The sequence below is a fragment of the Chrysochloris asiatica genome, unplaced genomic scaffold, assembly GCF_000296735.1.
Source record: "Chrysochloris asiatica unplaced genomic scaffold, ChrAsi1.0 scaffold00042, whole genome shotgun sequence".
Taxonomy (NCBI): domain Eukaryota; kingdom Metazoa; phylum Chordata; class Mammalia; order Afrosoricida; family Chrysochloridae; genus Chrysochloris; species Chrysochloris asiatica.
This window is the reverse complement of record NW_006408560.1, coordinates 3,150,621-3,164,223: the sequence shown is the minus strand read 5'-3', so window position 1 is coordinate 3,164,223 and position 13,603 is coordinate 3,150,621. Positions and strand designations below refer to the sequence as shown.

Genomic DNA, 13,603 nt, shown 5'->3' with positions numbered 1-13,603 from the left:
GCATCAAGAGAAGATGGAAGGAATACACAGAGTCACTGTACCAGAAGGAAATGATTAATGTTCAACCATTTCAAGAGGTAGCATATGATCAAACGCCAATGATACTGAAGAAAAAGTCCAAGGTGCATTGAAAGAATTCATAAAGAACAAGGCACCAGGAATTGATGGAATACAACTTGAAATCTTTCAAGAAAATGAGGCGGTACAGGAGGCACTCACTCATCTCTGCCAAGAAACTTGGGAGACAACTATCTGGCTGACTGATTGGAAGAGATCCATATTAGTGCCCATTCCAAAGATAGGAGACCCAAGGGAATGCAGAAATCATCGGACAATCTCTTTGATATTCCATGAGAATAAAGTTTTACTAAAGGTAATACAGAAACGGCTACAAGCATACACTGACAGAGAACTTCTAGAGGTTAAAGCCAGATTCAGAAGAGGCTGTGGAAGGAGAATATCATTGCTGATGTTTGATGGATCTTGGCTGAAAGCAGAGAATATCAGAAAGATGTTTACCTATGCTTTATTGACTACTTGCAAGACTTTCGAATATCAGAAAGATGTTTACCTATGCTTTATTGACTATGCAAAGGCTTTCGATTGTGTGGATCACGACAAGCTATGGACAACGTTGTGAAGTATGAGTATTCCGGAACACTTAACTGTGCTCATGAGGAATCTGTACCTGGACCAAGAGGCAGTTGTTTGAGCAGAACATAGGAACACTGAATGTTTTAAAATTAAGAAAGGTGTACAACAGCGTTGTATTCTTTCACCATACTTATTCAACCTGTATGCTGATCAAATAGTTGGAAAAGCTGGGTTCTATGAAGAAAAACGTGACATCAGGATTGGAGGAAGACTCATTAACAACCTGCGATATGCAGATGATACAACCTTGCTTGTTGAAAGTGAAGAGGACTTAAAATATTTACTGATGAAGATCAAAGAGCACAGCCTTCGGTATGGATTACATCTCAATGTAAAGAAAACAAAAATCCTCATCACTGGACCAATCAACAACACTCTTATCAACAGAGAAAAGATTGAAGTTGTCAAGGACTTCATTCTTCTTGGATCAACTAGGCCTAAAAGATGACGTAGAACCAGTAAGTCTCGTCTCTTTTATTATTTTGAGTTGTGTGTCTCACCAAGGAGTCTGAAGCACTCTCAGATGCAAGCAGGGTGCAGACTCAGATTTCCTGGGAGCCCCACTGTTTGCTTTTTGTTTTTATACTTGAATGAGTGTACAGTGAAAAACAAATATTTTTTGACACTCCGTTATATCTCCCAGAATAGTGCACTATTAATAGGTTATTTTGTTATCTTCCAGATTCCTTCTGTTTACCTATCATCATGCACATATCCATTGCTTCAGTTTGAAAAGACACACTGTAGTTATTGTTAAGTGCCCTTGAGTCCATTAAGACCCTGTACAGGGTTTCCGAGGAGTGACTGGTGAAATTGAACAGCACTGTGGATTAATGGGCTGTATTGTAAAGTCAGTTTGAAAAGATACATCGTATTCCACTATACAAATACACCAACATTTTAAAAATAATATGCTATTGATGGAGATTTAGAGTGTCAGAAGCTTTCTGAAACTGCAAATAATGTTTTCATGAATAGTGAGCAATAGTTTTGCCTGTTTGTAAGAATAGATTCCTGAAAGTAGAATTGAAAGAACAAGAGATATGTTGATTACAAGTTAGCTAGAAGTTGCCCACTTGCTCTTCAAAATAAATTGTACTAAGTTGCATTGTTATAATGCATAGTATCAAATGTTCTACTATCAAATAAGTAAACGGTGTCTGCAACACAGTCCTGGTAGTGCAGTGGTTAAAGCTCTCAACTGCTAACCCATCAGTTGTTCAAACCCACCAGCAACACCACGAGAAAAGTGTGGCAGTCAGCTTCCTTAAAGATTTCAGCTTTGGAAACCCAATGGGGTAATTCTACTCTGTGCTGGAGGATCACTATAAGTTGACAATAACTTAGTGGCAATAGATTTTTTTTCACTGTGCTATTTACATGGCCTTCCCCTCTATCCCCAAGACCTTTATAAATGAAGAAAAAGAGGTTTCTGTTGATTTTTTAAGTATCCTAGTTTGTTTTTTAACTTTTTTTTTTTCAAAACAGTTGTTCAGAATTCTGAATAAATGAGTATGTTAAGCTTATTTACTCATAGACTAGTTTGAGATCAGCTTTTGGCTGATTTAGTAAAGCCAACATATCCGTAAGAGTCCTGGTGGTAGAACAGGTTAAGTGCTCAGCTGCTAATCTAAAGGTTCTCCAAGGGAGAAGGATCTGGTGTTCTTCCATATGGGTCCATTCTACTGTGTCACATGGTATCTCTATCAATCAGAATCAACTCAGCAGCACCCAGTAACAACATATTCATCTCAACTTGTCAATGTAAAAACAGTCAACAGAAAAAAATCTCAATCGAATAGTCAACATTCTTGCTTTGACGTTTATCTTGGGTTTTTTGTTTGTTTGTTTTTTTAATGAGAGGACACTGAATTTTGACTTTGCTTTTCAAGTATGCCATGATGAGTTACACTAGAACATCAGCTCTGGGAGGACAGGGATTTTTTTTTGCTCATGGCCCAATCTTGAGAATCTACAGTTGTACATGGCACACAGGATGCATTCAGCTGACTGTAGATTTGGTAGTGATGATAACAATGTCCTGTTTCTCCTTACAGGTCGCTACGCGATGGTGGTCTGCGGAGATATAGCTGTCTATGCAAGTGGCAGCGCTCGCCCCACGGGTGGGGCTGGAGCTGTAGCAATGCTGGTGGGGCCCAATGCCCCTCTGGCCCTTGAGCGAGGTTTGTAGTAAACAATGGATACAGGCTAACAAGAGACAACCGAATATGTGGATCCTAACTAGGAGTACCTGCTGTTGTTAAGCGCCTTTGAGTTGGTTCTGACTCATAGCGAGCTGGTAAAGGGTTTCTGAGTCTTCCCTCCTGCGGGGAGATTGGCAGACTCAAACCGAGGACTTTGTGGTTCACAGTCCAGTGCTTATCGTATGGAGCCTCTGCGCTCCCCTAGGAATCCCTGTTGTTGTTAACTGCAGTCAAGTTGGTTGCAACTCATTATAACCCTGTATAGGGTTTCCAACGAGTGGCTGGTGAGTTTAAACCACTGACCTTGTAGTTCAAACCAACCTTGCAGTCTAGAGCATTATCCTGCAACGCCAGCCACACCAGGACTCCCGAGTGGAGCAATTGTTAAATACTTGTCTACCAGCCACAAGGTTGATGATTCCAACTCTGCAGGAAAAAGGTGTGGCAGTCTGCTTCTGTAAAGACATTGTTGTGGTTGTGTACTGTGGAGTCAGTTCAGACCCATAGCAACCCTGCACAGGGTTTCCAAGGCTGTAAATCTTTACGGGAGCAGAAAGCCTCATCTTTCTCCTGTGGAACAGCTGGTAGTTTTGAACTGCTGACCGTGAGGTTAGCAGCCCAATTCATAACTACTACGTTACCAGAGTTCCTTTGTAAAGATGATAGCCTTAGAAATCCTATGGGGCTGTTCTAGTCTGTCCTTTAGGGTTGCTATGAGTCAGAACTGATTTGACGGCAACAGGTTTGGATTTTGGTTTGCGGGTGTAAATGATTAAGGTGCTTGACTATGCCAGAGGCATCCTGGATGAAAGGACTGGTTATTAACTTCTGAAAAATTAGCCATTGAAAACCCTTTGGAGCACAGTTCTACTCTGAGCAGCATGGGATCACACCATGAGTGTGCTTTGGCTTGGTTTTTAATCCCAAAGTGACATATCAGGGTGCAGGTTAGATGGTGGTATCTCTATGGTCTGGGAAGCAGTAAGCAGTGAGAAAGGGAAGGAGGGAACAATGAGGCTTCTTGCCTCTCCATATTAAGGTATGGAATGATTGGTACAGACACTGTTTAGGATGCTTACAGAACTAAAGTGGAATTTGGAGATAAAATCAGGTATAAAATGAGAAGCTTTCCTCTGAAACTTTTGGGTTTTATTCCAGAGTTTGTTAAGCCTACATAGGGATGAAAAATGGAATAGAAATCTCATTTAGATAATATAATCTATTTAACTCCCTTTGAACGTATGAGAGATTTTGAGTGAACTAGGGTTTGGACATGGAAATGCAGATAAATATCAGGTAGGCAGAATTACACAATTCCTAAATCGCTTTGTGTTCCTGCCCAGGACTTAGGGGAACCCACATGGAACACGTCTATGACTTTTACAAGCCAGATCTGGCCTCAGAGTATCCGGTGGTAGATGGGAAGCTCTCTGTCCAATGCTACTTTCGTGCCTTGGATCGATGTTATGCATTTTATCGCCATAAGATCCAGAACCAATGGAAGCAAGGTATGGAGCTTGGAGGGCATAAGAGGGGAATCTCTTTACAAGAGGCTAAGGCAAGGGCTCTTCTCTCCTTCCCTGAAAATGCTGTCCACAGTTTGCTTTATGTCTCCTTCCTCTTATATCCTACTTTGCCACTATGCTAAAATCAATTTGAAAATTATCCAAATTTATAGAATTGCTTCTGAGTTGAGCTGAAAGACATGAAACCATCCAAGACCAAAGCCCACCACTATGACAGCAGTAGGTCTGTCAGCCCCCTGGGAAGAGCCTGCTGTAAAGCAGAGTAACCACATCCTACTCAGATTGCAGCTGGTTTCTATTTAGGTCAGGGGTGAGTGAACCCTTCATTCATAGTTTGTTGTTGTAGTTGTTGCTGTTGTTAAGTGCCGTCAAGTTGGTTCTGACCCATAGTGACCCTGTACAGGGTTTCCGAGGCTGTAAATCTTCACGGGAGCAGAAAGCCTCATCTTTCTCCCGTGGAGCGGCTGGTAGTTTTGAACTGATGACCTTAAGGTTCGCAGCCCGATTCATAACCACTACTTGTAGTTGTTAGGTGCAGTCAAATTGACTCTGATGAAACACTGCCTAGTCCTGGTCATCCTCACAATTATTCATTTGAGTCCATTGTTTCTGCCACCTTGCCAGTCCATCTTGTTGAGGGTCTTCCTCTGTTTTGATGACCCTCCATTTTGTCCAGCATGATGTCCTTCTTCAGCAACTGGTCCCTCCTGACAATATGTCCAAAGCATGGTTGACTTTGCTTCCCTAAAATGTTATCTGTGATTTCGCTGTAGATGGTGATATTATCCATAAATGAAAGGTGAAAAGAACATTTACCTGCAACCTCACCATCTCTCTATAAGTTGTTGTTGTTAAGCACCGTAGAGTCTGTTCTGACTCATGTTGTTGTTGTTGTTGTTAAGTGCCATCGAGTCGGTTCCGACCCATAGCGACCCGATACAGGGTTTCTGAGGGTGTAAATCTTTACTGGAGTAGAAAGCCTCATCTTTCTCCTGCGGATCGGCTGGTAGTTTCGAACCACTGATCTTAAGGTTCGCAGCCCGATTCGTAACCATTGCGCTACCAGAGTTCTGACTCATAGCAACCCTGTATAAAGTTTTCAAGGACTGGCTGGTGAGTTTGAGCCACGGACCTTGTGATTCGGTGCTTATCCTACAGTGCTATATACATTTTGATTGTATGGATCATGACAAGTATGGACAGCATTATGGAGAAGTATTCCAGAACACTGAATTGTGCTCATGAAAAACCTGTACATAGGCCAAGAGGCAGTTGTTTGAACAGAACAAGGGGGCATTGAATGGTTTAAAATCAGGAAAGGTGTGTGCCAGGGTTGTATTCTTTTATAATACTGATTCAATCTGTATGCTGAGCAAATAATCTGAGAAGCTGGATTATATGAAGAAGTGTATGCCATTCGGATTGAAGGGGGACTCATTAACAACCTGCAATTTGCAGATGATACAACCTTGCTTGCTGAAAGCAAAGAGGACTTAAAATACTTACTGATGAAGATCAAAGACCATAACCTTTGGTATGAATTGCACCTCAATGTTAAGAAAATAAAAATCATCACCACTGGACCAATAAATAATGTCATGATAAACGAAGAAAAGATGGAAGTTGTCAAAGACATCATTTTGCTTGGAGCCACTATCAACACTCATGCAAGCAGCAGTCAAACTATCAAATGATGTATCCCATTAAGCAAATTTGCAGCACAAGATCTTTTTAAAGTGTCATTTTGAGGACTAAAGTGTATGGTATTTTTCATAGCCTAATATACATGTGAAAGTTGGACAATAAATAAGGAAGACTGTAGAATAATTGATGTATTTGTGTTATGGTGTTGGAGAAGAATATTAAAAGTACTATGAACTGTTATAGAAGAACAACAACAAAAAATCTGTGTTGTAAGAAATATAGCCAGAATGCTCTTTAAAAGCCAGGATAGTAAGTTTTGTGTCTCTTACTTCAGACATATTATCAGCAGGACCAGTCTCTCAAGAAGGATATAGTGCTTGATAAAGTGGAGAGTCAGTGAAAAAGAGGAAGACTCCCAACGAGATGGATTGGCACAATGGCAGCAGCAGTGGGTTCAAGTGTAACAATTGTGAGGTTGGCACAGGACCGGGCAATGTTTTGTCCTATTGTCATAAAGTCACTATGATTTGGAACTAATTAGACAGCACCTAACAACAACAAGAGCAACATGTATAGATGTGTTATGTGTATGTGTGTAGTTATCTATCTATCTATCTATCTATGTATCTATCTATGTATGTATGTATGTATCTATCTATCATCTATCTATATGCATATGTATATGTTGTTGTTGTTGTGAAATGCTGTCGAGTTGGTTCCGAGCCATAGCCACCCTGTATAGGACTTCCGAGGAGCAGCTGGTGAGCAACTGATGAGCTTGAACCCCCAACCTTGCAGTTCAAATGGCTGTGCAGTCTGGTGCATTAACCCACAGCGCCACATCAGGACCCCACATATGTATATATATATATATGGTGTGGTGTTTAGTAGGCCAGTGCTTATCCTACAGTGCCACACCAGGACTCTATCTCTCTCTGCAGTTCAAACCTACTATTTGCTCCTTGGAAACCATACACAGGGTCACTGTGAGTCAGAATTGACTCCATGTTACTTAACACACACACACATATATATGTTGTTGTTGTTGTTAAGTGCTGTGGAGTCAGTGGTTTATATATGTATGTTGCTGTTGGATGTGACTAAGTTTGTCCCAACTCATAGCGACCCTGTACAGGATTTCTGAAACTAAATCTTTACAGAAGCAGAGAGCCTAATTGTTCTCCAAGGAGTGGTTGGTGGGTTTTGGCAACCTTGGGGCTAGCAGTCCAACACCGTGAGCACATACACATGCACACATACCACAGATTACTTTCCTTTTCAGAAACAAATCAAATCTTATTTTAAGATACAGAGAAACCATCTCAACGCATGAATGCCTCGTTGTTGTTATTAGCTACTGTGGAAGTGGCTCTCAACACAGGTGACCCACGCACAACAGAATGAAAAGCTGACTGGGCCTGACCAAACCATTGCCATACACAGGGTTTTCACTGGTTGATTTTCAGAAGTAGATCACAAGTCCTTCCCTCCTAGTCTATTTTTGCCTGGAATCTCTGGCGAAACCTGTTCAACGTCATAGCAACAAGTGAGCCTCCACTGATGGATGGGTGTGACTACACAAGGGGAGCATTTGCCAGAAATTGAACCTGGCTCTCCCATATGAGAGGCAAGAATTCCGCCATTGAACCACCACCGTCACCACCCCCTATATGGATGTCTTAAAGATGGCAAAAGGAGCCACTTTGTGCCCCCTTTCACTGCACTGATTGTGGTTCTGGCTACCATTGCTAACACCCAGAGTATGGTGGTAACTTGGACCTCCTGTGTTCTGTAAAATTGCTATTGGCTCATTGATCTCACCTCCTCAGAATTCTTAATGCATTTTAATCTTGCTCCTTGTTCTTATATGGAATTTGATGGATGCTGCCTTGGGTCACTGCACTAAATTGTCCTTACCCTCAGAATGAGGGAGACAGTCTCTAGTAGAGTTTGAAACGCTTGCATCTGGATCCAGTCAGCTGTTTCATGCTGAATGACCTTGTACATATTACTTAACCTATTCTCCTGGAGACTCTGTTTCCTCCTCTGCCAAATGGAGGAAATATTACAGCACAAGTTTGATTTGAAGAATAACAAATTGATCTACCTGAAGACGTTTGTCATAGAGGTTTGCAATAATAGATACTCAGACGCCTTGGCTCCTTTCCTTCTTTTCTTACATGTAGAAGATGTCTAGTAAATACTTATGAAATGAATTAACAATTTGCCTATTTCCTTTTCTGTGTGTTTGTTGGCAGTGGGGACAAGTTCTCTGGGGGCGGGCTAGATTTTTAGACATGGTTGAGGTCTTGGAGAAGTATGGCTAAATGATTCTATGTCCTGCCACATCTTTGTTCCCATACCTCTTTTTCCAGCTGGCAATGATAGACCTTTCACCCTAGAAGACTTCCAGTTTATGATCTTTCATACCCCTTTCTGCAAGCTGGTTCAGAAATCCCTGGCACGTCTTATGTTCAATGACTTCCTGGCTGCCAGCAGCGACACACAAGCCCGCCACTATAAGGGACTGGAGACCTTCAGGTGAGTCCTTTTCATGGAGAGCCTAGAGGCCCATGGAGGGGAAGGAAGAAGGCCCAAGGAGGGTAAGGAAGAAGGAAGCTAGATCACCAGCCTCTCCTGTGGGAAGCAAATATCCATCTCCCCACACGGCAGAATGATTAAGTCCATACTGTGCCAACACTCTATTGTCTACATGTGTTATCTCAGAGGAGTGCAAGGAACTTGTCAGAACCCCTGGGCCAAATGACTAGAAGAAGCTTCATAAAATAAGAAAAGGGGGAAAGGAGTGTGGCTGAGTTATTCAGATAATAAACATTTCTGAACACCTGCTACATGCCAGGCAAACTAAACTCTAGGGATACAGATTTGAATGTGACTTCTTGGCTCCTGCATAGAGCGTCTCACAGTCTAGAAACACGGGTCGTTGTCAGCAGCCATCAAGTTGATTCCAACCATGTTTCAGAGTAGAACTGCACTTCATAGGGTTTGCAAGGCAAATCACCGGGCCTAGCTTCTGAGGTCCTGGTATGGTGCTATGCATTAATGTGCTGGATTGTGAAGTCAGTTTAAACTGCAAGGTCGGTGGTTCAAGCTCACCAGCTGCTCCTTGGAAACCCTCTGCACGGTTGCTATGGGTCAGAACTGACTTGATAGCACTTAACAACAACAACAGCATCTTCTGAGGGGTCACTTGATGGTTTCAAAACACCACCATTTTGTCTAGTAGTTGAGTGCCTACCCATTTGCACCACCTGGGGATTGACACATAAACCATTCCAACCCTCTAGCTCCACAGGGTTTCCAAGGCTGTAAATCTTTACAGAAGCAGACTGCTTCACTTTTCTTGCTCAGAGAAACTGGTGAGTTCTAACCACTGACGTTTCAGTTAGCAACTCAGTGTTTAACCCATCGCACCACCAGAAACAAAGGAGCTCTGGTAGCGTAATGGTTACGAATCAGGCTGCAAACCTCAGGGTCAGCAGTTTGGAACTACCAGTGGTTCTGCGGGAGAAAGAGGAGGCTTTCTGCTCCCGTAAAGATTTACAGCCTCGGAAACCCTGTACAGGGTCGCTATGAGTTGGAAGCAACTCCACGGCATATAACAACAACAACAACAACCAGAAGCAAATAATCACACAGTACAGTTTGGCAATTTGGGAAATGCCAAGTCCCGGTCTCCACTGTCACTGGCTAAAAGTCTTTGTTGCCTTGATTGCCCCACCCCGTGTAGTCCAGCTCTCCTAACAAAGCACCATGAAGGGCAAGAATGTTGCTGCTTATGCACTGCTACAATGCATTTAAATAATTGTTGTAAATCTTCAATATAAAGAATGAATTCTCACTAAGAAGAGAATCTTTTCCTTTCTACAAGTATCTGTTTACTTTAACATTTCCAAGCTGCCCCTGCTACCAACTATTACTGTAAACCTTACCACTATCTAAAAGATCAAAATTATCACACACAGTTTATAATACTGATCTCATCCAGCAAAAACGATCTCATACACCAAGGATAAGCCATATTCACAAATCTTAATATATAAAGATCTCATTGATAAGGCCAACACCTAACAGAAAAATGGACAAAGGATATGACAAAGAAATTCCCTTGAAGGAGAAATACATATTAATCATATTTTTAAACATGATATATTCATTTACAACAAATAAAAATAAGGAATCTTTTTTTTGCACATTGCCTTTATATTTGAATACCCAGTATTGGCAAGGCTATGAAGAGTGGGCAATAGTGAATATGAACATCAAGGCAGCCTTTTTGGTGAGATGTTGTTACGTGCTGTTGCGTTGGTTCTCATTCATGGCGACCCTGTGTAGGGTTTCCAAGGAGCGGCTGGTGACTTTTGAACCACTAACCTTGTGAACTAGTGCTTATCCTACAGTATCACACCAGGACACTATGAATCAAATACCTTTAAAGAGCCACTGATTCAGTAATTCCCCTTGTTTATAAGAACATGTAGCTATTTACTATCGTATTTAAGTAGTGAGAAACAGGGATGGGGATCAGTGAAAGCCAGGTATATTCTACCGTGAATCATTCTGCAGCCTCTAAAAATTATGTTATTAAGATGATTAACATCATGGAGGAATAGAGAAAAATGGGACTTTCTGCTCCAGTAAAGTCTTGGAAATCCTATACAGGGTTGCTTTGAGTTGGAACCAACTCAATGGCACACAACAACAGCATGTGGCACTATAGGAGGAGCAATGGACTGTTAGCCCCAAGATTGATGATTCAAACCCACAAACCACTCTTAAGAAACTCTATGCAGGGTCGTCGTTATGAGTCAGAACCAACTTGACAACACTTAACAATAACACGCACAATACATATAAAGGAGTGGCTGGTGGGTTTGAACTACCAACCTAGTGCTTATCCTATAGCACCATACCAGGACATGGGTAACAATGGTTATGAGGATGGTACAGGAGTGGACACTGTTTCATTCTGTTTACATAAGATTTCTGTGAGTTGGAACTGACTTGATGTCACCTAATAACAATACATAAGGAGCTCTGGTAGCGTAGTGGTTACGAATCGGGCTGCGAACCTTAAGGCCAGCGGTTCGAAACTACCAGTTGTTCCGCGGGAGAAAGAAGAGGCGTTCTGCTCCCGTAAAGATTTACAGCCTCGGAAACCCTGTACAGGGTCGCTATGGGTTGGAAACGACTCGATGGCACTTAACAACAACAACAACAACATAACATATACTCACAAATATATACATATATATATGTATGTATGCATATATATATATATATATATATATATACAGCACAAAGACGTATATATAGAACTGCAAGGTCAGCAGTTTGAAACTACCAGTGCCTCCGCCGAGAAAGATGAGGCTTTCTGCTCCCGTAAAGATTTACAGCCTCGGAAACCCTGTACAGGGTCGCTATGAGTTGGAACCGACTCAACAGCACTTAACAACAACAACTATATAATATATATATACTTAAGAAAGTATGCTAAACAGAATATGTACCAGACAAAAACAACCCTAAGCCCATTACTATTGGGTCAATTCAATTTTGACTTATGATGGTGGTGGATATGTGCCATGGAGTTGGTTCCAAATCATACTGATCCAGTATAGGGTTTCCGAGGTTGTAAATCTTTATGGGAGCAGAAAACCTCATCTGTCTCCCATGGAACAGCTGGTAATTGTGAACTTCTGACCTTGATATCAGCAACCTGACTTGTAACCAAAGAACCCTCATCTTTCTCTCATAGAGCAGGTGGTAGGTTTGAACTGGTAACCCTGAAGTTAGCAACCCAATGCCTAATCCACAGAACCACCAGACTATACTATGATTTTATTTTCTAACAAAATGTATAAAAACAGGAATGGTAGGACTATTGGTGACTTTTTTTTCCATTGTGTTTTTCTATAATATTCTATAATAAAACATTGTTAAAAAATGCTTCCATAATATTCTATTATAAAAACGTGTTCCCCAAAGTCTTCTCCCCAGAACGGTTACCTTGTCCCTTGTTCTCTTCCTCCCCTCCTATGGTCTTTCGCCTTACGTATTCCTCTGGCTGCTTCACAGGGGACTAAAGCTGGAAGACACCTACACCAACAGGGATGTGGATACTGCATTTCAAAAGGCCTCTCTGGACATGTTCAATAAGAAAACCAAGGCCTCCCTCTACCTCTCCACACACAACGGGAACATGTACACTTCATCCCTGTATGGGTGCCTGGCCTCGCTTCTCTCTCAGTGAGTATGGCATGTGACCCTGTCTGTACCCCATACATTGAGAGACAACCCCCCCCCCCCACCACCGCACCACCACCAAGGAAATGCTTCCTCTTTAGGTTCAGAAACATAGAAAAGAAAGAGAGAGGGACCTAAAAGGGGTAAAGGCAGAAGAAAGAATGGAACTAGGTAAAGAGAGAGGAAAGGCAGGAGGTAGGAAGGATGATGAAAGTTATTTCAAAGTGCATTCATAGGCAGATTGGTCTTCATCCAACAGCGGTCTCTAAGTGAAGACCGTGTGCGTCTAAGAGTGTGTAAGATCTATTTGGGTGCAGCACAAAGACAGTAGAACTTGTATTCTTATTTTTTACTATATCCATCTAAAATCTCTGCCCTTAGCAGATCATGGTGGTTCTGAGTGTCTAGCTTTAGAGTTCACAATCTGGACTCAAATCTCTCCTTACCATTTATTAATTTTGACCTTGAAAAACCTTTTATGTGCCTTGCTTTCCCCATCTATAAAATATGGATAATGATAATACCTCCCTCGTAGGGTTTTGGTGAGCATTAAGTAAATTTTACTAGTTGCTGTGAAGTCATTTCATAGTGACTGCATGTGTGTCAGAGTAGAACTGTGCTCCACAGGGTTTTCAATGGCTGAGTTTTCTCAAGTAGATCACCAGGTCTTTCTTCCAAGGCACCTCTGAGACATCCAACCTTACAGTCAAGTGCATTAACCCAGGGACTAACAGCATTAAGCAGGTGCCCACATGTTAGCTGTTGTTTTTGTTGGTGTGGTTTATAAAGAGACAGTTGTACTATAGTATATACATGGAATCCCTTTGTGGTACAGTTAGCATGCTCAGCTGTTAACCAAAAGATTGGGAGTTCAAGTCTACCCAGAGGGTCCTCAGGAGAAAGACCGGGCAATTTACTTCAGAACAATCAGCCATTGAAAACCCTCAGTGCACAGTCTGACTCAGACATGCATGGGGTCACTATGAGTTGAATTCAGCTCAATGGCAAGTGGGTTGTCTCTCTCTCTCTCTTTTTAATAGCATATGTATATAACGCAGGAAAATCTATGTGACTATATTTGATCAAGGAGTCTTGGTGTGGCGCTGTGTGTTAAGGCGCCAGACTGCAAAGTCGTTTGAACTGCAAGGTCAGCAGTTCAAGCTCACCAACTGCTCTTCGGAAACCCTATACAGGGTCGCTATGGGTTGGAATTGACTCGACAGCACTTCATAACAACAACAACATACTTGATCAAATTATTACTGATAGGGAGATGATGGAAAAGCTGTGGCTTCGGAAGCAGGATCG

General features: G+C 41.8%; 1 protein-coding gene across 1 annotated transcript in view; it reads left to right on the top strand.

Moving 5' to 3' along the window:
- The window catches only part of HMGCS2 (3-hydroxy-3-methylglutaryl-CoA synthase 2 (mitochondrial)), a 25,767-nt gene that overhangs the window by 8,881 nt on the left and 3,283 nt on the right, over positions 1-13,603 (top strand). The window contains exons 3-6 of the mRNA XM_006861309.1: positions 2,712-2,837; positions 4,202-4,366; positions 8,404-8,569; positions 12,128-12,298. Coding sequence (XP_006861371.1) covers positions 2,712-2,837; positions 4,202-4,366; positions 8,404-8,569; positions 12,128-12,298 — 628 coding nt within the window. The remainder of the gene's footprint in view (positions 1-2,711; positions 2,838-4,201; positions 4,367-8,403; positions 8,570-12,127; positions 12,299-13,603) is intronic.